General features: G+C 34.0%; 1 protein-coding gene across 5 annotated transcripts in view; it reads left to right on the top strand.

Moving 5' to 3' along the window:
• Positions 1-27,931, top strand: part of LOC110465236 (multidrug resistance-associated protein 4-like) — a 131,730-nt gene that overhangs the window by 18,759 nt on the left and 85,040 nt on the right. For 2 of the 5 annotated variants that reach the window (XM_021520933.1, XM_021520934.1), the window contains exons 6-7: positions 4,342-4,505; positions 6,444-6,569. In XM_021520933.1, coding sequence (XP_021376608.1) covers positions 4,342-4,505; positions 6,444-6,569 — 290 coding nt within the window. Of the gene's footprint in view, positions 1-579; positions 744-4,341; positions 4,506-6,443; positions 6,570-14,641; positions 14,892-25,438; positions 25,689-27,931 lie in introns of all 5 variants that reach the window. The other 3 variants (XM_021520935.1, XM_021520932.1, XM_021520936.1) reach the window with 3 other exon arrangements.

Raw genomic sequence — 27,931 nt, forward strand, 5'->3', positions numbered from 1 at the left:
TTGTTTAAATGTATGACCTTGAATCATATTCAAGGTCACAAGGAGCAAATATGTTCAAAATATTTAAACAACTTGTTCTGAATAACCAAAAGGCTCAGGATGTTGATAGTTAGTCAGTAGCATGCTGGGATCAAGGACTGCTTTGACTTATATTCATGGTCACAGGAGTCAAAGTTTAAAATCTTTAAACAACCTCTTCTGAATAACCATGGGTCCCAGGATGTTGATACTTTGCAAGTTGCATCCTGAGATGAAAGGCTATAAAATTTGTTCAACATAATGACTGTTCGTCTTTAAATCACAGGGGTGAAATGTTTAAAAAAAAAAAAATAGGTTCTTTTGAATGAATTTTAATCATAAATACTGATATTTTGCCTGTAGCTTTATTTTAGATCACTTTTAAGGTTACAAGTGTGAGATTTATACCAGGTGAGCGATGCAGGCCCATTGGGCCTCTTGTTTTTATTTGGGGCTAGTATATGTATTTGTTGATAAAACAAAAAAACACTTTATTCCATAATGGTCCAACAAAACCACCTTTTTACCTGTAATTAACCACGACCTTGACCTGACCCTCAGGCGGTTTTGTTCCTCCACTTCCTGTTGATCGGTCCATGTCAGGTGATCGCCGTCCTGGTCATCCTGTGGCTCCTCATGGGACCATCGTCGATTGCAGGAATCGGCCTCCTTCTCATCATCATCCCTTCACAAAGCATAATGGGCAAATTATTTACAAAATTGAGGTAAAACTTTGTCAAAAAGTTATTCTCCATTGTTCTTGGACATTTTGAGGTTTGGGGACTAATTCAGTACTAATAATAACCACAATTGATCAATCATTTGATTATTTTTTTCGTGGTTAATCATCATTTTGGATTCTATGGCGACATGTGTACTTTGGAACTTGACAAATTATGATTGTTCAATAAGTAATATTATCACTGTTTTTGTTCGTTTTTCATTGCAGTCACATGTTTCACTATTAACACATTAACACAGTTGCCCACACACCTGGAAGCTCGTTAACCTTTACTGTCACCATGGTGACTACTGTAAACATCATGTGACCATGGTGACAGTACTGTTAATCACTGATATTTCATGAGGTATTAATTATTGCATTCAATTGTGTTAAGAGATCCAAACATTATCAGGCACAATTAAACAAGAGAAATATTGATCCAGCACAATGAGCAATAAAGAAGACATGTTTTTCTGCTATTACTATTTTTGTCAAGTTCAAGAAGGCTTGGGATCATAATAATTCACAAACACAGTAAAACCTCATTATCGTGATTTGTCCAGAGAAATTTTGGCCGTATAAAGGGATGTGGATATAAATTGAGGGAATTGTTTAAAGGAATTCTCGGAAAAAAAAGGAGAGGAAGGGATTTGAAATATGTTGATGGTAAGTAAGGTGGAACTTGAGCGAGGGACATTATATCAAGTTGTTACTGTAGTAATATGTGATAGGGGACTATATAAAGTTTCCGTAGATAAATACCATTGATATGCCTTCAAGGTCACAGTTATCAAATCATAATATATCATGAATTTCAAACAATATTTTCTAAAGAACTGTGAGATCTGATATGTGTAGACCAGCAATGCAGCTCATTCACCCCTGAAGACACATTTTAACTCTTCCAATTCAAAGGTTGGAACATTATTAGTTCGTCATTATGAAATTTCATGAGTGAATGAGTTAAGGGGTTGATAGATATAGGGGTTATGTGATCACTGTCTGTCCCTCTGTGGTATGTATAAGCTGTTTGTCTGGCTGGTTGTTTGGGAATTCATGCCCTTACAACAGCTAAGGTCAAGGTCATGAAGATGGGTTTTTAGGGAGACACCATCTTAAGGAAAGAGTTGGTTAGAGAGAAGAAAGGCAGATTCTAGGGGTTGGAACGGAGGCAGCAGATCAGTTTTGGTCTCTTCAGTGTCGTTATGTAGAAGAAACTATAGGGGTCCCCATATATTGGTCGCCTCTCTTAACATAAAGTGGGATACAGCAGGTTTTTCCTTCCCTGTAAAACTGACTATACACTTGTATAACTAGTGATATCCATTTCTCATAAAATGTATTCATTGTGGTGAGCTTGCTCCGATATCAAGTGATATATGACGTGAAATCCTATAACACATAATGGGACCATTACTATAGGCTAAATTTATACTTAAACATGGTAAGTTTATCTAGATACATCATTCAGCAAGGAACACGTGTGTAGAAATAGGTTTTACCTACATATACCAGTCTTGTTTAATAGAGTATTAGCAGGTGTGTGTAGAAATAGGTTTTACCTTCATATACCAGTCTTGTTTAATACAAGTATTAACAGGTGTGTGTAGAAATAGGTTTTACCTACATATTCCAGTCTTGTTTAATACAGTATTAGCAAGTGTGTGTAGAAATAGGTTTTACCTACATATACAAGTCTTGTTTAATACAGTATTAGCAGGTGTGTGTAGAAATAGGTTTTACCTTCATATACCAGTCTTGTTTAATACAAGTATTAACCGGTGTGTGTAGAAATAGGTTTTACCTACATATACCAGTCTTATTTAATACAAGTATTAGCAGGTGTGTGTAGAAATAGGTTTTCCCTACATATACCAGTCTTGTTTAATACAGTATTAGCAGGTGTGTGTAGAAATAGGTTTTACCTACATATACCAGTCCTGTTTAATACAAGTATTAACAGGTGTTCAATGTCCTTCAACTAATTAAAAAAAATGAAAATATAATGCAAAATAATAAAACTAAAAATAGATAAATGTTTACGTTACAATATTGATGAACAATGTACTGTTAAAACATGTCTGACAAGCTTTCATCTATTTCAGTCTATTTTCGCCATTTGTCTCACCAATTAATAGGACTGTTTTATTGTTTAAAACAGCATCAAACATGTTAAATGTTACATATGAAATATACTCTTCATCAGACTTTTATGAAATACCGGGAGATTATATTGCGTTCAAATTAATTCTAATATTAATCATAATGGTGCCTCAAATTTAGACTAGTTGGCCAGATAAACATTAAAACCCACTTATTGGTGACGCTTGAGTATGTTGTGGTAACATCCATTTTCTTTATATGTAATATTAATCAAGATTCGTTCTGAGAAATTTAACTTGAAAATTTGATCTTCACATAAAATATCATGAATAGCAAATTACGAAAAAATTAGATTTAATGTGTGTCATTTGCTGTTGCGTTCAAATGACCTGTTTCTGTCACATGTACGAAAAGAAATATCAGTTTTCCACTATGTTCCTTATATAAATGAACTTAAAGAAATATTCTGTGCCGTTTTTTAACTTATGGGGTATGTTCTCATCCTGATCATAATTATGTTACCTACTGATCAAAATGGCACTTGAAATAGATCACATTTTGACAGGATTGTCTTTGATATATTTTAAAATTATTTGTTTATCAACCCTATCAGCCTCAAAGGCAAAATCATTATATACCTTTTGACAGCCAGTTTTCAAGCCATGAGTTGAAATGTTCCATGTTTATATTCATAAGCATTCATTGTAGGGTGTCAATAACATATTGATAACACAGATATACACACCAACGTGTGTGCTACCCATAAGTGTGGATGCGTTTGGTACAACAAAATTTTGTACTGGTTACTGCCAAATCTTGCAGTCTTGCTGCAGACTAATTACAGTATATGCATGTTAATTCACATGCTTTTAATGATCAATGTTATGTAGATGCTGTTATTGATATGTCATCTGTTTCAGCCTGTTGTACTAACATTCACGCCAGGAAAGCATGTCTATTACATCAATCACTGTACAATTTATGTCCTGTTGATGAATCTGTGAACAATTGGCCAAATTTTTATTTGTTAATCCTCTGCTTTTCTTTATACTGTTATTGACCAATAAGGGTGCTGAGCATAGATAAACTTATGATGCGTTCGTGTACAGCGCCATTTCTGTGGCAGAAGGGGCCTAATTCACAAAACCAAGTAGATAGTTTCTAGAAATCATAAAATCTGGAATGGAAATAATCAGGAATTTTGTAAAAATTTGAGTTATATTTCAATAATTCCAGGGGCATCCATATCATCCTTATTATGTTAAATGTGATATTTAAGTCTTTATTTGATGGTATTGGTTTACAGTTATGGATGTAAAATTGCATTTAAAGTGATCATAATAAGGTTGAAAAAATGAAATGGAAATTTTATTTTAATGTTTAAACCATTTGAAAAAAATTATACTCTGTCCCTACTTTGACATATTGTCACAGATTTGTCATATATTCACTTTATTTGGGCTACACGTTGATACTAACCCCTTTATAATGAACAGGCGGCCATTTTCCTGCACTACCTGTGGGTGGGGCCCTGTCAGGCAATACCAGTCCTCATCATTCTCTGGCAGGAGCTCGGCCCTTCTACGCTCGCCGGGTTTGTTGTTCTGCTTCTCCTCGTCCCTGTGCAGAGCTGGATGGGCAAGCTATTCTCAAAACTCAGGTAGGAAAAGTTGGTAAAAATCTGCAGGTATATCTACAGGTAAAAAATGTCGAAACCAGACTGGATGATTGGGATGAAAGCCAGGGTAACCATGACTATCCATAATAGAACTGAAAAGCATGGTAATGAACAGTAGAGAATGCTAAACATGGGTGAAAAAACCCAGATATCTAGTAATATTGGGGTGATATACACAGCTAGATAAAGTGCTAAAACACAGACATATTGAGTTTCTGTTAAAACAAGGGTTATGATCGGCACCTATTTTTGCGCACACCTGACACAAATTTGTGGAGGCAGCCGTCTTAAATGTGTAATTTAAGCAGAACCTGACTGGTTGCCTGTGTATTATAGCTGCCACCAGTCAAAATTGTTGGGCGAGAAGTTCAATTTTGGCATGAGATATAACAAGAAAGGTATCTTAATCCTCAATCATGTGGGAAACCAACATACATATTTGAAAAATGCCAAAAAACAACAAAAAAAACCCCACAACAACAACAACACAAGATTCCAGGACTAGGATGAAAACGTAGATGAGTTTGGAAATCCAGAATAAAAAATAAAAAAAATTATGAAACGAGATTTGATCATTTGGAAGGAATCAATCAACAGGTATTGGATTAGATACTGCATGTGGACAACGTCAGAACAGAAAATTCAAACAAGTTCAAAAGCATTACTTCATACGTACATTCTGAATTTGGATAGGGAAATTCAGCACACCAGGGTTCAAACATTGTCAACAGATTTGGTCATTACGGCCGACAATGGCAGGTACAATTTCATGTAATGGAAACTACAATATAGAAAGCTTCTAGTATATCGTATCTTTCATGTACTTTCTGTGTTTGTGTTGTTGTGGACTATAGTGAGAACGCACTGAAGCAGTATCTGTACGTGGTATCTGGAGAGGTTCAGGTTACAGGTTAATATTATAACTACACTACAAACAGTCATGCAATGTTAACCCACAAGTATATAGGTCTAGTAGAGGCATATTTCAATATTTACAAGTCGTTAACTCATTACCCCTTGAGACACATTTGAACTCTTCCAATTCAAAGATTGGAATAGTTCATTATGAAATTTTCAGGGATGATAGAGTTTAAAGCTAAAATTCAAATATGTATTCTGAAGTAGGTACATTTTAATGTACACTAATCTCTTTAGCTATTTGAGAAGCTTCAGTATTGATGTAAAATATTATCTTGCCAAATCAGTTTGATACAAAAATTGGGTTCATGTGATCAGTGAGATTAAGATAAAAAATTGTATTTGACATGATTAAAAACACTAAAGTTTGAAGTTTTCAAAGTATGTTTAGTTTTCCATCCTTAAAAATTGGACATTGCATAGAGGTTTGTTATGATTACTCTTCTTTTTTTTGGTATTAATTTTCAATTGTAGAAAGTCATTTACTCACATATTTTGATTTCTGAAATTCATTCTGAAATATTGTGAAAGTTTTTTTTTTCAGATTAATAAAACATCATTTGTCATCTAATTAAAATCAATTTAAATATTTAAACAGCATTTCTCTCACATCAGTTTTGATTGATCAGGTTCTGGCAGATTTGTTAGAGCTGAGTTGTCTGTAAATCTGCGGCTAATTACAGTTAAAAAACCTGGAGAATGGATGATGATTCTTCATTGAGCACTGGACATTTACTTCATTACTTCCCAGGATGTCGTTTCTCATTAGTGCAGCTGGGTAGACAACAAGATGATCGAATGTCATGCTTGAAAGTACATCACAGGATATGACACATTTAGTAGTTGTGTTGCTTCATATTGGTAGAACTATTAGAAAAGTTATTTAGCTTGATTTTTTGTCATGGGGGGGGGGGGGGGGAAACGCAACAGACACAATTACTTAAAAAATGTGATATATGAAATGTATTGATTATTCCTATTCACGTTTCTTTTAAATTATAGACACAAAACAGCCATTCACACAGATGAAAGAGTGAAAGTAATGAATGAAATAATCACTGGAATGCGGGTTATCAAGATGTATTGTTGGGAGAAACCGTTTGGTGAACTTGTCAGCAAGTTACGCAAGTAAGTGTCAAATTTCATAAAGATGTAATCTCCAATATCAGTGACTACAGGAAGACGTGCTTTTCTTTACAGGAAAAATGATACATAATTTGATATTATCATTGCTTTTATTGAAACAAAAACCAGAACGAAACAAAGACAACAGATGCGGTGGAAAAGCATTTGTTGTTTTTACAAGGTTGCAAGAGTTAGTAAATTTATCTCTTTTAGAACGATAAATTTTATAAAGAAAAAAACTAAGTATTCTGCCAACAGCTGGTGATTCAATCAAGTTCATGAAAATTATTATCAGAAACATGATTCCCAATAATTTTTCATCTTTTCCTAAATATGCACTAATGAATATAGAATTTAATATGCACAGCTGGAGCCCTTCAACCATGTATATATATTTCCTTCAGTAGAATTTATAACTCAAGCAACCTTGAATATTTTGTTCGTTTTTCTGTTTTTAATAACAATATTTCACTCCACAATACAGCAGAGAGAGACATCTTACCATATTCAATTTGATATTCACCTTATCATGTCCCTCTCAGTTATATAAAATCTGATTTTCTCCTAACAATTTAAATTGTTTCAATCTGATTATAATTTCATTTGAAAATTATGTACCAAAATTTATGACCATTTAGCCATCATATTTTTTTCAGTTCAGTTCATTTATCTGATTGAAAACAATATGTTTTTATATGAACAAGTACCAACAGTAATGTTTACACAGACATTTTTTTCAGAAGTTTTTGAATTTGTTTTCGAAGCAAAAAAATAAAAATAAATAGTATATGTAACAGTTTCCTTATTTATATAAATTCGTTTGGAAATCTCTGAATTTGGTTGAATCAAAGGTTTAATTTAGTTGAATTAAGTTGAATATGGTAGTCTTGAATTTGAATTATTTCTACACCATTTTGAAAGTTTTTTATGCCATATAGTTTGGTGATAAGTAGATTTTGAGTATATTTTTTTTAAATAGATCATATTTAACTTCGACAAATTCTCCCGTACTTAGCTTTTATAACACCTCCCCCTGAACTCATGATAAACTGGTCCCAAACAACATCAGGAACAGTCTATTTCTGTTTTCGCGGGGATGTATTAATTTGAAATGATCAAAACAAAGAAACAAATTTGTATGAAATTCCATTCCATTTTGTTACTATTTATACCATCCAATCATGATCAGAAAAAAACCTGGATATAAAGCTCGTGCAATTGAAATGACGAGGACTATCAAGGAATAAAAATTCACAAGAAAACGTACATTATCTGATCTTCATCTGATTTAAATAAGAAAATTATGGAATGGAATGAAAATTGCAAATACTAATTTTGTCAGTAGGGCTATAGGGATGTGTGGACGCTACTTCAGATAGCAATATGTGTAGTAACTGGTATGGTGTGACCTTTTAACCTAATGAGGACAATACAATAATATAAAAAATGGATGAAATAAAAAAAAAATACTTCAAATATTGCATTTTTTTCAACAAAACAGTTATGAAATATATATGACAGATCATTGAATGTAAGAAAGGATGGAGGCTCTATTTGTGTTCATTAAACAGCTTATTTATTAATAAGTAACATTTAATTTGTTTGTTTTTTTTGCTTTTCAAAGAAAAGAAAAAAATCTTAGTTTTCTGACACCTGTATCCCTTGTCACCTCAAACATTGATGGTAAATTGTGGAGAGGGGTTAAGTATTGTTTCAATTACTTGTGCCCTATCCTTTTGCTATATTTCTAGCAATAAAATGTTGAAATAAAAAAGAATTGTAAATTGCAATGTGAATATGGTTAAAATCTGATTTGTACTTCATTTTAACAGGAAATTAAACAAACATGTTTCAATATTTTTTGATGAGACACTGTATTGTCCACATTAGGATAAATTAATGTGACCCTATACTCTATACTAATATATCCTACATATATAGATACATAGCAATACTAAATACAGTTTACTTGCCTAAACAGAACACTTCCAGGACCAATGTTTGTGTTTGGAAAGGACAGACTTTCGGTTTACAGAGATGTACCATAATTTCCTGTGTACTGCCTAATCCAGAGAAAAGCCTGTGGGAGCTAAATATTGTGTTTGGTAAAGGAGTTAACAGATTGCTCCAGCAGGTTGTCTATATCTTATACTTTGGAATGACTTCAATGACAAATGAATACCAAGGTGTACCTCAGCAGATAGCACCGTGCCCCACATTATACACGTTTATTGTGTCTGATGTTTAACTTAAATTGATTCAAATTTGGATTGAAAATAGAACACATATCCCCCATTCGTTATACTTTTGTGTAAGAATAGAAACAGCTTCACCAGCAAAGCCTGCAAATTTTTTTTTTTTTTTTTATCACCAATGGGATATTCACAGGAAGTTATGTTACATATAGATTCTGTATACCCAGGTTTGTATGACAAAGATATCGGAATACTGTTGACCTTTTAGATGTCTTATTTGTACGCCGTCCCAGAGGTACAAGTTTTGGTTTAGGCAAGTGACACTGTGTAGGACAATCAATTAATCATTCTGAGATTTGTAAATTGAGGTTTTAGGTGTTTTCAGTTTAGCTTGCGACAAGCCTGCTAACGTGTAGACTCGTCTAGACTTCATTTATTAATCTCAAGTGAACTCCGCTATTGTTTATCACAAAATCAGTAATATATATACACAAGAATTGTTGAAAAAATTTGGTGATAAGAAAGACAACACAAGGTTCTTGAATGTTGAAATGAAATATTGCAAGCTCTTGGCATCGTCTTGAAATAGTCGTTCAACCAATGGAATCAATCAAATAATAGGTCATATATAGGACCAAATTTTACAATAATCAATTTCGGCCATTTGAATAATGTGATAAAGGATTAGAACTAAATACTAGCAGAGTCTGGCTAACTCACTATATACAATATGTGTGTGAAATTAATTCAAACTCAAGCTCCAGCTGGAAATGATAATAAAAAATTGTCACCCTCACAAAAATTCTTGAGAATGCAATCCTTATGTGAAAATCACATGTCGGGATTCTTATCATATTTTGATACATGTTGATTTAATCAACCCTACGTGTTGTTTATTTATTATGTATTGGACATTGCAGATATACAATACAAGTTATTCTTTTTATTTTGATTTCACTTTTCAATTCCAAAATGTTGTAATATATGAAGTGTGCACAGAGTTTTTAATGATTAAAAACATGCATTAAAGTTTCAAAATTAACTGTATAAAACATATCCAAATTACAAATTATTGACTCTTAACGTAATTGTTTCAAATATGAATGTGTCCGCCATTTTAACATTGTCCCAAGTTTTTGGCAAAAAAAAGAAGATTCTTTCTGCTCCAGGAATTTCAAAAAGTGTTCTTTGATTGGTTAGAAAACTCCTGATCTATTGAAACAAAGAATGCATTATACTATTATTTTCTTATTTAATTGAAAGTTGGACTTGTACATTTTTTTAATTTTCGCATTGGTATATTGGACTAATACTTTTAGCTTTGATTAAATGTAACATTTAGAAGTCATGTATTGCAGTTTACAAGTATAAATACTTTTTGAATTTGAGATTTTGTTTTAATTTTGTAGATTGCATGTAGCATGTTGATTGCACAAAGCATCTTGTTTGCATGTTATTTTCAAAACTTTGAAATATTGTCCAAACTTTTCAGCATGTCATTTGCATGAAGCATGTTATTTTTTAAAACTTTGAATGAAATCGTCCAAATTTTTGAAGGTATATGAATTTATAATTTATTTTTAATTGAAAGCTAAAAAAAAATAAAAAAAATAGACATTTGTCGAATTAATATTTTGGTAACTAATTTATGTTAAATAATACTTCAGAATTGTTTGGACAGTTGTATGTGGAGTGCAAGTTTTAAAACTTCTGTTTCTTTTTCATACTTTTTTCAATAGATCTAACCTTATTTGCTTGTCACCTCTCTGCTTAGTTATCCAAAACCTAACCCCAATTTTTGAAAGCATGGCTAGCTTGACAGTGTTAGCCATAGCCTCAACCCTAATTGTTCATAGCATGCATGGTTAGCTTGACAGTGTCATCCGAAAACCTAACCCTATTTTTACAAAGCATCGATTAATCACTGTGCTGATAGAATATGCAGCAATACAAAATGTTTCAAATTCTTTGGATTTTCATTTTGAATTTAAAAATGAATAAGATAGAAAACTACTTTGATGAGGAAAAAAATTGAAAAAAAATTGTGTGCATATTCTAGCCATGCTTCTATATACTCACCTAACACCAACTTCCCAACAATATGCACTTAACAATCAATTTTAAAACCAGTTTATGAAAAACACTAAAATATCCCCTCCTCTTAAAAACAATAAATAAAATGTTCAATTAATTATATGGATAAAGAATGAATAAATAGATATATTATAATATATATTAAACAGCACTTAACAATGTACCTTCAGTGTGGTACAATACCTCCAAAATAGAATTATGATACCACCATTGTTTTTATCCAATCTGAATTTGTAGTCCAACTGACTATACAGTAGGATGCTGATTATCCGAACCCAGTTATACAAGCTTTAAATTATTCGAACCCAGTTATCCAAGCTTTGAATTATCCTAACCTCAATTATTCAAGCTTTGAATTATTCAAACCTCAATTATCCAAGCTTTCAATTAGCCGAACCTCAATTATCCAAGCTTTAATTTCAATTAGCCAAACCTCAATTATTCAAGGTTTCAATTATCCAAACCTCGATTAACCAAGCTTTAAATTAGCCGAACCTCAATTGTCCAAACCATTTATGTAATCTATTTTGTTTAGTTCGGATAATCAGCTGGCTTCTGTATTTATTAGCTGGCAACAGCTGAGCTCTGCCATTTTCACCCTCTCAGTGATGAGTTGGTTACATACAACTAGGTGTTAATCACAGCGACATAAAGTTCTAAGAAACTGCTGCTGATATTTTTTATCCTATAGTTAATATTTCCCTGAAAGTTTCATCTTTTACTTAATATTGGAAAATGGTAGGAGCACTAAGTCATTAAGTGAATGCAATATTGTGTTATACATGCATATGATATTTAAATTAGATATGTATATGGATGCTTTTATAAAAAAATAATAATGTATACTAAATTATAAAAAAGGCCAATTTGCTTTGAAAACATTTCACCTATTGATAAAAATCCTAAAAGTAGCACTATTCCAATTTGCGGGAAAAAAATGAGCAAATTTAACTGTTATTTATTAATATTATCAGTAATTGGAATTCCAAAAGCTATCAAAAGCTGATTGATGGTTCTTGGTGCTTATGTGTTTGTAGAAATAAAAAAATCTAAGCTTGCTTGAAAAATAATCAAATCATGCTTGTAATGAGTAAAAGCTGCTTACAGGTGTGTTGTTAATTTGGAGAGAGCTCAGTCCAGGTAATTTTAGTTGGGTTTATATAAATCACAAGTAAATCAATTTACACAATACTGAACATTGGTTAATTCTGTCTTTAACAAACAATGTTGTATAATAAAATCATAATCTGCTTTACATATCAAAATTGCAAGCAGCTGAGCATAAAAATAAGATTTCGAACCAGAGCTTAGAAAATAATTTTACAACATATGGAAAAGGAATGGCGGCTATATTTATTAGCAGGAGCATATCTGATTTTAGAATGCAATTCGCAATCAAAAAGGGTGCTCCATCTTTAGCATAATTAGGTTTGGAAGTTCTTTCAGGTAGATGTCTTGTAAATGGGTGATAAAACAGACCAGTAATTTCTACATTGAGTTGAAGGCTACAACTATAAAACTTTGCTATGATGAAGGCTACAACTATAAAACTTTGCTATGATGAAGGCTACCACTACAAAACTTTGCTATGATGAAGGCTACCACTACAAAACTTTGCTATGATGAAGGCTACCACTACAAAACTTTGCTATGATGAAGGCTACCACTACAAAACTTTGCTATGATGAAGGCTACCACTACAAAACTTTGCTATGATGAAGGCTACCACTACAAAACTTTGCTATGATGAAGGCTACCACTACAAAACTTTGCTATGATGAAGGCTACCACTACAAAACTTTGCTATGATGAAGGCTACCACTACAAAACTTTGCTATGACTGGTGGTGTTGTCTGGGCTATACTCTCGGTGACAAATTTCTCAGGTTTCAGTTTCTTTATATAAGCTTCATATGTTTCTGATTATTGTTGTGTTCTAGCCTGGTTTCTTTCAATATTTGATATATCTTTGTTCAGAAGTTTTCCGTATCCAAAGCCAGTGAACCGTTATTGAGAGTTTACAGTTTCAGGTATAGATTGTAAACCTCCATATTGTTGTTGTCATCATCATGGTAACAATGTTTTTTGTTATGGTAACTTACTGTACAGTTACCATGGAAACATTGATACAGATATTGTCATGTAAACAGTATGTAGTTCATTTGGTGTCATGGATACTATATTGATTAGTATCGTCATGGAAACACCTGGTTTATTGTGATGCAAACAGTTTTTTTACGAGGCAATAAACCCCCACGTGCTGGAACAGCTAGAGACATACAATATGTAAATACTGTCGTAATGATCCATGTGGCTTATTGTCAGAATTTAATTGCTAATGTCAAGATTGTTGATGCTTTAGATGTTTCAATTGAATTACTCTGTTGTCTTAGTTGAAATCAAATATATTGTATCATACCTGTCCATAGCAATTGCTTATTGCTTCAAGTGCAGTATTTTTCATCTTCTGTTATCCTTGTCTGGTCATTGACTCTAAGACCAGAAATATGCAGGGGAAGGGCTAACTTGTCTTATGAATGTTCTTTCTTAAGGAAAGCTTGAACTGAATAAAGAAACGAACACATAATGTGTCTTGTTGAGCAAATGTCTACAACTATCATGTTTCTTTTTACATTACATATTTTCATTGACATTCTATGGTTTTTTTTGTGTGTGCGAAAATCTCAATTTCAAACACTGATGTACATGTATTCCCCCCTGTTATGAAGTGTTAATAGTTTTAAAGTCAATCATGGTGTCTTGGCTGTAAATAGTGACCAAAAGACTCTGGTTGGCTTTGTGCAGTTTGTAATGGAATGATAAGTATTGGTCAATAGTAGAGAGTTATAGAAATTTGATGACATCTAGTTTTACAACTTGTTGAGTAGTTTCTAATGTCCAAGATATTGGTTTGTTTGTTTGATAAATTAATTTACATGGCAGATAAATAATTTTAGAGCTGATAAATAAATTTACAAAACTGATTCAGCCAATTTGCAGAGCTCGTCAATTAATTTCTGCTGAATATTGAAGATAAACATCAATTCACTCTCATATTGTATTTTATTTTCACAAAACAATATATAGTATCCATATACAAAAGTACTTTTGAGTGTGTGATATATTAATCAAGCCGTTTTGGGCAAATTAAGTCCCAGTGAACAAGTTTTTATCGGAACAACCACGAAATGTTAGCCCGCCTAAATTAAAAACTACAGTATATAAATTTGTCCCGTGCACTAATATAACAAGGTATAGAGAGTTAGCCTTGCTTACTTCAATAGCTGCATCTTGATGAGATAGATATATTGTCACTCATGCAAATATTAGACATTTAAAATTAACCAAAAATATTACAAACTAATCAAGTGATAGAACTAGCTTTAATGTCAAAGTTAATCTGTTCTGATGATATTTCTATCTCCATAGCTTTATCATTAGAAAATCTACAAAGACCTTAGCCAACGAATATTATAATCACAAACTTGTAAACCATATATATATTGATTACTCTTTAACAATCTTAGTCAACTAAATATCACAATCACTACTAATAAACCATATATGAATTATAATATATGGTACCACCACACCATTATCAATTAGAAATAAAAACAAGTGATAACATTTTTTTTCCATTAGGGCAGATCCTTTTCACGTTTTTCTTCAAGAATATTTAGCGAAGTTAAAATATGGAAATAATGCAAATAACAAAGAGATGGTTGTAACCTATTTTACTAACACAACTAGAAATGATAGAAAGTGACAGAAAAATATTCATTTTCAGACCTGAGATACAAAGGGTTAGAGAAACCAGTTATGCACGTGGACTTATAGTGGGCCCATTCTTTGTCTCGGCACAGTTAATTGTGTTCCTGACATTCCTAAGCTATGTGCTGAATGGCGGGAAGATGACCTCAGAAAAGGTGTTTAAAACAGTTTCACTGTACCATGCAATCCGTCTAACGGCAGTACTCTTCATTCCATTTGCTGTACAAAATGCCTCCGAGTTCAAGGTCACCTTACAACGACTGAAGGTTGGTTACCTCCCTTTAAAGTGATGTTTTTCTTGCATATATTACCAGCATGGTATAAGAGATATAAGGCTTATAAAGCGGCATGTAAATTAGGAGTAAAACATGGGGATGTCTTTTAAAACCATTAACGGACGTTTATGTTTCGATTTTCAAGATGGCTGCCATGACCTCTGATTGGCTGAAACAATAGCCATTATATATAGCTTAGGTTTTATGGGAAGACATTGTTGATACTTTATTAGGAGTGGTACATAGGCTACCATGGCCTCTCATTGGCTGGGGCATGAACAACTTTGTGGATGTTACAGGGGGATATATATCAGTATGCCTCTGGTTTACAGTTACTCTTCTATTTGGTTCCAATTTGATAAAAGTCATATGCAGGTTGAATAAGGACCAGCTTCCACACATAAGAGTGGAAGGACTTTAACCCTCGAGGTATCCTGGCTTGTAGTTCAAATTATTCTGATGTTTTATCGACTTTTTATCTATCGGTCTGTCGTTGATGAACGTCAGAACTCCGGCCCTCTTTAATATGCGGGAAAATGCGACCCGCGCCCTGAGTGCACTTCAAACTGATTTTTTAGAAACAATTGTCACTTTCACACACATGTTGCACATGGATCGAAAGATCTATTCTTTATGCACTAGGTGGTATCAATAACATGTTTCAAAGATCATTACGAAAAGTATTTTCCAACGTTTTCTATACCAACCCGTGTTTTTAATGAAAATTAGGGCATGAGCAATGTCACATGACTTGACGAGATCTCTCGTTACCGAAGGTATTTCCCAACGTTATGATGTAGGCCGGCAAGATTTTAGTCACGTGGCATTAGAAGGCGGGGCTATATAAAAACTAGATAAAACAGAGTAAGTTAGATAAATATGTTTTTAGTGATTGTATTGGTTGTTTGAGGCATGTAATTTATGTTCATCTTGTGCATTAAGAATAGATCTTTCGATCCAGGTGCGACATGTGTGTGAAAGTGACGATTTGTTTCTAAAATATCAGTTTGAAGTGCGCTCCAGGCGCGGGTCGCATATTTCCTGCATATTAAAGATGGCAGGAGTTCTGATGTTAATCGACGACAGACCGATATAAAAAAAGTCGATAAAACATCAGAATAATTCGGACTACCTGGCTTACTGATGTTGTTGCATATGACCACAATGACCAGTCAGAAATGTAAACCTGTTAAAACGTAGTGTAGTTCAGGAAGGGAATATTAAATTTATATTTCTACCGAGTTGAGTTAAGGGTAAAGAAAATGCTTGTTCCACTCCCCTTGAACAATCACTCTTTTTTCTCATCATTAGATATTTTCCCTTTGAATCCATGACCAAATAAGGTATTGGTATGCTTGATGTTTGTCTATCTGATCAATGTCATGACAAAACTTTTTTTTAACAGGTGAAGATGTTTTAATGAGTTAGATATTGTATGTATTGATTACTGCTTTGATGACTTTCCCTCCAGGTTCGGGGTCATGAAGTAGAGATCAAAGGTCAACTTCGTGTTTTCTTCTTGCCTTAAAATGGTTCATCACATCCGTTATCATATAAAATTGTGTTTGTACACAAACAAGATGTGTTTTTGAATTTGTATTGCATAACAATGAAAAAAGCTTTTCAGTCATTCTATGTAGTTTTACAGGTACCAGATGTTTAACTTGTGTTGGTATCTTGTGAAAATATAACTATGTCATTCATTTACTGTCCACTTTTGTTAAGTAACAGCTGTTGTCTGTACAAAACTCATTCATCACTCAATCCTTATATGGTTTACGGATGAAATTGATAAGGTTAGCCTTTGCCATTTAACCCTTTCACCCCTAGGTAACTTAAGCAGACTCTACCATGCATTGTTATGGATGAGTCCATTAATTATTGTCTACAGTTGTGAAAGGGTTAAGGATTCCTGTACCACTGACAATTAAAACTGTAACAATGCATTGGAGACTGATTTATTCCGGCATGACTATAGCTTTGTTCAATAATTGATGAAAAGAAAACCAAACGTTGCAGGTCTTTTATGAAAAAATTTGAGATGAAATTAACAAAACATATTTAACAAGATTGTTTGGTACATTCAAACCATGGATTTCAATTTGCTTTACTGTCACCCCAACCTATTGAGCTGAGTGGTCAACAGAAATCCTCTGGCCCCATTGAGCTACAGTTATATATAAAAAAAAAATGAAGTGAAGGGGATGTTACTCTTAAGTATGAAACATTACAGTGGAACTCTCTAGTGTTTTGCCTGCAGTGGGACAGGGACCCTTAAGCTGTATTCAAACCAGACTTTGATTACATTAAATGACATGCAATCTATAGAAATCTATTGAGGCCTAAATGATACTTGTTCTGCAGTTTGTTCAAATGACCTTGACCTGCTATTAAGGTCACAGGGGTCTAATGTGTTATACTTAACACTTCTATAGAACAAGGCTTATATACTCGTTAGGTTAGGAGGGATCATACTACCATTGGTCCTCTTTGTTTACATAATACTCTCCGTCTCAATTGATAAGAGTTTTGGAAAATGCGTTTTTGTCTCGCCGCCACGAAGTCGCGGAAGCGAGACTAAGGTGTTGCGTTTCCGGTGGCTTTGGCGTCAACATTAAGTTTTTGCATTTAGGTTAGTTTCACTGTAAGTATAAGTGGTAGACCAACCAAACTTGGACCACAGATGCATCTTAGGTAGTTCATCTCGACTCATGCATCAAAAGCTGGATGGGGCATACCTTTCATGATCCATTGACTTTGTCAGCATCTCCATCAACATTAAGTTTTTGCGTTGAATAAGTTAGTTTTTCTGTTATGTGCATTGATGGTCAAAGCTGGGCACAGGTAAGACATATCAATCTGAATGACTTGTTATAAGGAAGAACACCAATATTCCTGTTTGGTTGACTGTGTGATAACTGACTTCTGATTTTGCAAGGGAATATCTAATGATTTGATATTTGATGTTTAGATTATCGAGGATTAAATTAGGTTTTCTGTTTCTGATGGCATGATTGCATTGCCCATACCCATATATTTCTTGAGAGCTGAAGTGAAACATTTCCCTTCATGCATTCTGGTGAACACTTGATTGTGTGGTTTTGGTTCTATTACATACCTACAATTGTTTTTTAAGTCCATTGTGATATTTTCTACAAAATAATACCGACTTAACCTTGTAGTAATGTTCAATTTGCTTCATGAATAGTTGGTCTGAACAATGGTTGTGGACATAACGATGTCAGGAACAGAATAATGACATCACAATACTGTAGAGTGAAATAGTGCCCAAATGTTGGGAAGCTGTTCTGTTTTTAATTTGTCAATGTCAATCTATGGGTAACAGTTGATGAATTCTTGCTAAACGAGTTCTGGTGACTGTGGTAATGTAGCATGCTGTGTCATCACAGAGTAAGTTATGGAACATTATATATATAGCAGGGACTGAGAACAGGTTTTGTCACTGTAGTGGGATTCAACAGCTGTGTTATAGCACATCAGACAGCTTACTGTTTTGTTACATTTACATAACACACTCTCATACGAAGTGTATTCATGTGTAGAAATAAATGTTATATTTCACGAAATAATGGTTTTTCATGGAAATGACAATTTAAAAACATTATTGATGTATCTAGCAGCAGGCAGCTGTAAACGTTAAAGAGCTATCCTACAAACACGGAAACAATAAACAACACTAGCAGTATATGTACAACATACACAGTGTTTTATCCAAGTCGTGTTCATTATAAATAGTCGTGTCCGTTATAAATAGTCGTGTTCATTATAAATAGTCGTGTTCGTTGTAAATAGTCGTGTTCATTATAAATAGTCGTGTTCGTTATAAATAGTCGTGTTTATTATAAATAGTCCTGTTCATTATAAATAGTCGTGTTCATTATAAATAGTCGTGTTCATTATATATAGTCGTGTTCATTATAAATAGTCCTGTTCATTATAAATAGTCGTGTTCATTATAAATAGACCTGCTCATTATAAATAGTCGTGTTCATTATAAATAGTCGTGTTCGTTGTAAATAGTCGTGTTCATTATAAATAGTCGTGTTCATTATATATAGTCGTGTTCATTATAAATAGTCCTGTTCATTATAAATAGTCTTGTTCATTATAAATAGTCGTGTTCGTTATAAATAGTCGCGTTCATTATAAATAGTCCTGTTCATTATAAATAGTCCTGTTCATTATAAATAGTCGTGTTCGTTATAAATAGTCGTGTTTATTATAAATAGTCCTGTTCATTATAAATAGTCGTGTTCGTTATAAATAGTCGTGTTCATTATAAATAGTCGTGTTCTTTATAAATAGTGGTTTGCTTGTTTCTGGACTTTTTCTATACGTTCCAATCTATTTTCACTGATGCTTGTAGAAATGGATGACTTCATTTTTTGAAGAAGATTATTATATCTGTTCGAGAATATAAATGTTTTTTGAAGAAGATTATTATATCTGTTTGGGAATATAAATGGAATGTACTGTTGTGTTCCATTGTAGAACTGATGTCTCGGAGGCCAGTGTTAAGATTTGTCAAAGTTAAAATATGGTTAATATCATAGATTCTGTTTTCGTAGTGCTTTTGTGAAGCTGCTTAATTAATGCTGGCAAGGCATAAAAGGTAAAAAAAACATGCTTTTCAAACTATTGTTCAGTGTTCATACTCATTTAAAAGCGTTTTAATTTGGCTGCTGGTTTACTTATGGTAAGAAATGCTTTTGGAAAAAAGAGGCAAAATTTCGGATGCATGCTTTTCAATCTATTCTGCATTCATAATCCAGTTTAAAACCATTTTAATCTGGCTATTTCAGAAAACAGAATTGATCAGGAGTTTATTTATGCTCTATTTCCTAGGAATAATTTTGCTATTAAAAAACTTCAGAGGATACTGTTTTCATTTAGAACAACTGTCTATCTTGCAGTACTTGATATAGCTTTGGAACAATGACTAGAAATACAACAAATAACAACTGAAACACCTAGAAGGTTTACTTAAAGGGCTCCTCGTCAATTGAATTATCACCATTCTTATTAATGGTGCACAAGCCAAATGCTTGGATATATTAAACATGATTTGGAGTGCATACCCATTAAACATGATTTGGAGTGCATACCCATGAAACATGATTTGGAGTGCACACCCATTAAACATGATTTGGAGTTCATACCCATGAAACATGATTTGGAGTGCACACCCATTAAACATGATTTGGGTGCATACCCATGAAACATGATTTGGAGTGCACACCCATTAAACATGATTTGGAGTTCATACCCATGAAACATGATTTGGAGTGCACACCCATTAAACATGATTTGGGTGCATACCCATGAAACATGATTTGGAGTGCACACCCATTAAACATGATTTGGGTGCATACCCATGAAACATGATTTGGAGTGCACACCCATTAAACATGATTTGGGTGCATACCCATGAAACATGATTTGGAGTGCACACCCATTAAACATGATTTGGGTGCATACCCATGAAACATGATTTGGAGTGCACACCCATTAAACATGATTTGGGTGCATACCCATGAAACATGATTTGGAGTGCACACCCATTAAACATGATTTGGAGTTCATACCCATGAAACATGATTTGGAGTGCACACCCATTAAACATGATTTGGGTGCATACCCATGAAACATGATTTGGAGTGCACACCCATTAAACATGATTTGGAGTGCACACCCCTTAAACATGATTTGGAGTGCACACCCCTTAAACATGATTTGGAGTGCATACCCATGAAACATGATTTGAAGTGCATATCCATTAAACATGATTTGGAGTGCACACCCATTAAACATGATTTGGAGTGCATACCCATGAAACATGATTTGAAGTGCATATCCATTAAACATGATTTGGAGTGCATATCCATTAAACATGATTTGGAGGGCATACCCAAGAAACATGATTTGGAGTGCATACCCATGAAACATGATTTGAAGTGCATATCCATTAATCATGATTTGGAGTGCATACCCATTAAACATGATTTGGAGTGCACACCCATAGGACAAGGATGTCATTTATTCATTTATGATTAATTTCACCAAACTTTGTCCAATTGTCAAGTTCTTGCATATCTCAAACACAAGTTCTTGATTCTGAGCCCTCCGTCCAATGTCAAGGTCTCTTATCATAAATAAGTTTTTTCTCATAAAAAAAGAAAGACTCTGAAAGACTCATTAATATTTAATCTTCACTAAACTTGGCGCAGCAGGTTTAAGTGCTCAGATTGACAGGCTTGACTTGTGGAGCATTTGCCTCTAGGCCAATGTTACTGTTGCTTGAATTGAGCTCCTCGTCAATTGAATTATCACCATTCTTATTAATGGTGCACAAGCCAAATGCTTGGATATATTAAACATGATTTGGAGTGCATACCCATTAAACATGATTTGGAGTGCATATCCATTAAACATGATTTGGAGTGCATACCCATGAAACATGATTTGGAGTGCATATCCATAGGACAAGGATGTCATTTATTCATTTATGATTAATTTCACCAAACTTTGTCCAATTGTCAAGTTCTTGCATATCTCAAACACAAGTTCGTGATTCTGAGCCCTCCGTCCAATGTCAAGGTCTCTTATCATAAATAAGTTTTTTCTCATAAAAAAAGAAAGACTCTGAAAGACTCATTAATATTTAATCTTCACTAAACTTGGCGCAGCAGGTTTAAGTGCTCAGATTGACAGGCTTGACTTGTGGAGCATTTGCCTCTAGGCCAATGTTACTGTTGCTTGAATTGATTTTTTATGCTTCTGCCCTATATGGGGGGAGGGGGACCATGTAGTGTTGCCGTAGTCTGTCCCGTCCTATCCCTTTGCATTTTGATGTTACTTCAATCTTTGACAGATTTTCATCAAACTTAATACAAATGTCAAAAGTATGCACTATACATCAGATGTGTTTATGTTTTAAGACCAAGGTGAAGACAAAGGTCACCATTGCTATTTATAGCAACTAATTCATTGTCATCAGTCTACCAACTTCATTTTCAAATGGAATTTTATCAAACTTTAATCAAAGATCAAGTATGAGAATACCTCTGACATCTCTGTGTTTTAGGGCTCCAAGCCAAGGCCAAGGTCAATGTTGCTGTATACAGAAAATCCTCAACTGATTCATTGTCCTCACCCTAGCAACTTCATTTTTAGCAGATTTTCATCAAAGTTTATACAGATTTCAAGTATGATAATACCTTGGGTGGGTTCATGCTTTAGGATTCCAAGGTCAAGGCCAAGGCCAAGGTCAACATTGCAATTTATAGAAAATCATCAACTGAATCAGTGGCATCAGTTTACCAACTTATTAGGGCCCCGTATCCCCGATACGGGTGCCCTATAGTAATCACTGTCTGTCTCTCTGTCTGTCCATCCACAAATTCTGTTCCTGGCTGATAACTTTGGTATTTATTGACCGATGTACATGAAACTTGGTCAAGATGTTCAGTTCACAAAAATACACATTGAGGTAAAAAAAATCAAGGTCAAATGTCAAGGTCATTAGGTTCAAAGGTCAAGGTCAAATTTGCATCTTTTCATTGATGAACATTTTGTTATGACATGATGAAGCAAAGTTGATCAGAATTAAACATGGAGTCAACTGACCAAAGGTCAAGGTCATAGGGTCAATGGTCAAGGTTAAATTTTGTACCTTTTCCCTGATGAACATTTTGTTATGACATTATGAAGCAATGTTGTTCAGAACTGAACACAGAGTCAACTGACCTTAGGTCCTGGTTATGGGGTCCAAAGGGTCAAGGTCAATTTTTGTATTTCTCACTGATGAACATTTTGTTATGATATCAAGAAGCAAAGTTGGTCGGAATTAAAGAATGATTCAACTGACCAAAGTTCAGGGTCACTGTGTTAATGGTCAAGGTCATTTGGGTCCAAACGCCAAAGACAAAGTGTATCTCTGACTTTGACCCTGGCTTTTGATTGAGGAGGTATATAAGGTGAAATAAAACAAATCAAAGCTAACAAATGAGTATTGCACCGGTATTTACATTTCTGTTAGCCCAGCAAATATGGAGGTGGAAGGAAACAAGACTCACATCATAGTACATGTAAAATGTATATTTTGCTTCCTTGCGATTCTTTTTGAAGTCCAAATGTCAAGCGTCAAGCTTAGCTATATGGGCAGATTGCTTCTTGATGATTATGGGGGTTGTATTGCCACAAGACGGGGCCCTTACTGACCTGTCAGTGTTCTAGTTTCCTCAGTGATGGATTTTATTGATATTTATACAAAGGTTAGGTATGATAATATTTCGGACACCTTTGTGTTTCAGGGTTCAAAGGTCAAGGCCAAGGTCATTTTTGCTTTTTATAGAAAGTCGTCAAACAATTCCGTGTCATCACTCTAGCTACTTCATTTCTAAACAGATTTTCATCAAAGCTTATACATATTCTAGGTATGAGAATACCTGGAATGAGAAACACTGAAACTAATTTCACAGGGCATTCATGTCTTACAATTATATCTAGATTAATAATTATCTCTGGAGGTTTCAATTTTGATGATAAATAATTTCTTAAATATCTTGACAGCTTTGATATTTATTCACCCGAGGTCATTGCCACTACATTATACTACTAGTTGATAATTATTGTGCCTTTTGATTCATAAAAATCACCGATAAATAAGGTTTTTCGACCATCAATGATAATGTAATTTAGTTTCCTCTCCATCATGTTTGTTTCATAATTATAAGAAAAATTCAGAATAATTGATTTAAAAGAAATGCTAAATTTGGAATAAAGCTAAATTCACATATAATTTCAGTCTCAAACCTTTTTTTTCTCTCCCAGGTTTTTGGTGTGCAGAATGACCTAACATTGTTCTTTCCAAGCTTATGTCTTAAGTTTTTCTATATCTTTTTATATTTTACAAAATTTAGCTGTAGCTGAAAACATCCCCGGTTTTAGAACAAGCCAGACTTATAAGTGGTGTTGTGTGTGTTGTTTCATAGTATCTTTTATTGTATGTAAGTTGTTAGTTGTTTGCATTCTGCATTTTGATCATTTTTATATTTTATGTTTTCGCTGCATTGCATTTTATTTGGAATTCATTAAATATTATAGATATATACATCCCAATACCACGTTCTATTTTGACAGCTGTTGTAATTTAAGCAATATTGAATGATCATGAAAAGAGATGTAAATCTATAAATAGTATACTTCAGTGCTTAACGAAACTTGTCAGATGTCGTTGTAGCTAAATATAGGTACATGATATATAATAAGATAATATATAGATAAATAATCATAACTAAATAAATGCAAATTGCAGGCCAATTATACACTATACACCTGAATAGGTAATACATTGAAAATAATTTAAAGCAAATGTAATGTAGTAGGACGAGGAATAGTGATAAAGTTAGTGCCGTCGCTGGGGCTCCAACCCGCGACCCTTGGCTCTCCAGCCCGATGCTCTACCGCTTAGCTAAAGGGAAATTCCCTACAGCAACCTAATCAATGCATATCTTTTACAGTAATATCAGATATCATCAATTTACACGCACACATATATATATATATACACGGGTTCTACAAAAAAAGACAGAACTAGATGGCATTAGTGTTCAACTGCATGTTTCAGATGTTGAATTGTATAGTTAAAGCGAAGCTAAAACTCTGTATATATACCTACAGAAATGGTAGAATAGTAGACTGACTTTCATCTTCTTTCTCCTGTCCCTTGTAGCATATTTAGTGACGTTCTACTTAATAACATTTACAGATACTGTTATGTTGCAGTGCACTAAATCACTAAATGTTACAGAATCCCTATAGTGACTTCAATCTTCTAAATATCTAACACAAGTACTTATACCGTATTTCTTCTAACAAACATCACATCCACCTCCGTTCTTTGGGAAGTATCATTCCTATACAGGCCAAACTATTTCAATATATCACTTAGTTTTTTTTATTGGTATTCGTTATTTGAATACACATACCTCTTGTTCTTTAAAAAAAAAAAGTGATTTTAGGTTAACACTTTGAAATCAGACATTTTTTAACAGCATGCAGTTTAGAAAATGTTGAATCCCTGAGGGCATTTTTTTTTATAATGGACAAGGTCCTTGGTTACATATAGAATAGAGCTACAATTTTGAATAATTTTGAACGAAGAAAAGAAAATAAACTGCAAAAGAACAATAGACATATTATAACTGTAGCATAAAGCATGATCTGCTCAAATCTTTTGTCATGTTTATATGTATTTAATAGGTTGATGAAAATATTTCAATTACGATACATCATATTGACTGTAGATTTTTTAAGGAGCATCTTTATCTATATTGCGTTATATCTGTCTTGGCCAAAACATGATCTTTCTTGCATAGCATATGAATTCAAGAAAGTCAAAAAAACGTTATTTGTTTCCCATTTTCAGCAGACACTATCTCTTTTACTCAGGAAGTCTATTTTTTCCACTAAAACTTACAGAAATGATGAAAGGTGATGGAAAATTTCATTTTCAGACGTGAGATACACAGGGTTAAAGAGAGCAGCTATACGCGTGGATTTATTGTGGGCCCCTTCTTTGTTTCGGCAAAGCTAATCGTGTTTCTGACATTCCTAAGTTATGTGCTGAATGGCGGGACGATGACCCCAGAAAAAGTGTTTGTAACAATCTCTCTGTACCAGGCGGTCCGTCTATCCACAACACTCTTCATACCATTTGCTGTTCAGTTTTCCGCGGAGACCAGAGTCACGTCAAGTCGCCTACAGGTTTGTTACCTCCCCTTAGAGTGCTCTCTTTTGTAGATGTGTTTCCCCAGCATGTTCATAGGGTTGTAAGTGGTCCTGTTCATAGGTCGACTGGGTTAACTCCCTTGAAATTGGTTAACTCCCCTTGAAGTGTGTGACCTTGAACAATGTCTTTCAATGCATCCTTCCTGTACAATAGCATTATGCACCTACTGGATGGAATCCAGTAAAATTAAATTGCATAGACTTGTGTAAAAAATTGTTATCTACCCTTAAATTTACAGATGTTTCTGCACTTGATAAGAGTATTGATGGGATGAACTGTGCATTGACCAAACAAAGCTGACAGTGAAAGCTTTCAGTTAAATGTTCTCACTCGGCAATATGTTCCCCCGCCCGGAGTAATGCTGGTTCGAGTAAAGCATAGTAAATCAAAGTTCAAAACTGGTCTCTCTGGAACTAAGTCAGAACACCAGTCTTTATTTTTTAAGCTGGCTTAGAAGTACTGAGTCAACAGCATTGTGAAGGGACAAAAGAAAATGGGTTGGAATTCCAATATCAAAGATTTTGTTACAGCAGTACCATTATGCAACTACTAAATACTATTTTCCATGGAATTATCTTAATACATTCTTTTCCATAGACTTACAGCTAAAGGGGTAAGGCAGCTAGCATAAGGCAAGTTTTTGCCTCAGCCTCAGGTTTACACACTCTGAGGATCCTACTCAAACATTACTAAAGCTCAGATGAAGGGGGATTATTAGTACATTGTATGTTTACTTATTCTTCAATCTGGTTTGAAGTCCAGGTTTGTTTGGTGTGCATACTGAGTTGTATGTCTCCTGGAAATTGACAGATGGGTATCTCCCCAGACAAGTGCTTGCCTCAGCAATTTTTACAGGGTTTTGTAGGAATAGGAAAAATCACCAAGGTTGTTGTCACATAGGTTAATCACCAAGGTTACTGTGTCAAAGGTAAATCACAAAGGTTGTTGTCATGAAGGTAAATCACCAAGGTTACTGTGTCTAAGGTAAATTCATCAATGTTGTTGTCACATGGGTAAATCACAAAGGTTACTGTGTCTATGGTAATTCACCAAGGTTGTTTTCACGAAGCTAAATCACCAAGGTTACTGTGTCTTAGGTAAATCACCAAGGTTACTGTGTCTAAGGTATTAAATCACCAAGGTTACTGTGTCTAAGGTAAATCACCAAGGTTACTGTGTCTAAGGTAAATCATATTGTTGTCAAGAAGGTAAATCAGAAAGGTTTCTGTGTCTAAGGTAAATCACCAAGGTTACTGTGTCTAAGGTAAATCACCAAGGTTACTGTGTCTAAGGTAATTAATCAATGTTCAGTTGTCACGAAGGTAAATCACCAATGTTACTGTTACTAAGTTAAATCACCTCAATCAGCTTTTAAAAACATTCATTTGAAACTTAACTAATGTTAATATGTATGAGACTTGCTTTTGGAAAAGCAGTGCATTATGTATGTATATCCCAATGCACATAGAGATGTGAAAATTGGACCAAGATAAAACTAAAATCTTAAATAGAACATACCAGCCAAATAAAAAGAAGTACAATAACATGTTGTTTGTAACACTATTGTTTGAACTAACATCACCCTATTTCCTCGCACTACAGTTATATTAACGGCATGGGGAAACAGTGTTTGATGCTGCGGCTGCACCTGATCACAGGAGATTATACATCTTCCATCTCCTGTGGTGAGATAAAACACCTGTTGTTATTTCTTACCAGACCTACCTCCTTGTGATTTACATCGGATCAATCTGAGGCAGGTAACTGACATGTTTAAGGAAATATTATATTCTCAGTGGGCTTATCTGTGGATCAGGAACTAAATATTTGTTTATTAAATATAGTCAGTGCTCCTGAAAGCAGTAGAAATACTGCACACAGCAGTAGAGATACTGCACACAGCTAGAAGTATCAGGTATAATGATGCCTCAACATGACAAGTCTTGATGTCGTTAAGTCAAGCCGAAACTTGCATAAAAATAATATTTAATTTGCTTTGTCACTGGAAATGTGGTCATTGGGTACAAGAAACTGCTGTATGAGTATCCTTTTTAGTGGGTCAAGTGCTGCTATAAACATACAGTAAAACTTCATGATACTACCATCATTTGTCAACAGAAATGGCCTTATAAAGGGGTTGGCGATAAATCGAGGGAAACGTACAAATTAATTCTTAAGGGAAATGATGGATAGGGACCTTAAATATGTTGGCGGTAAG

The sequence above is a fragment of the Mizuhopecten yessoensis genome, unplaced genomic scaffold (assembly GCF_002113885.1).
Source record: "Mizuhopecten yessoensis strain PY_sf001 unplaced genomic scaffold, ASM211388v2 scaffold11065_2, whole genome shotgun sequence".
Taxonomy (NCBI): Eukaryota; Metazoa; Mollusca; class Bivalvia; order Pectinida; family Pectinidae; genus Mizuhopecten; species Mizuhopecten yessoensis.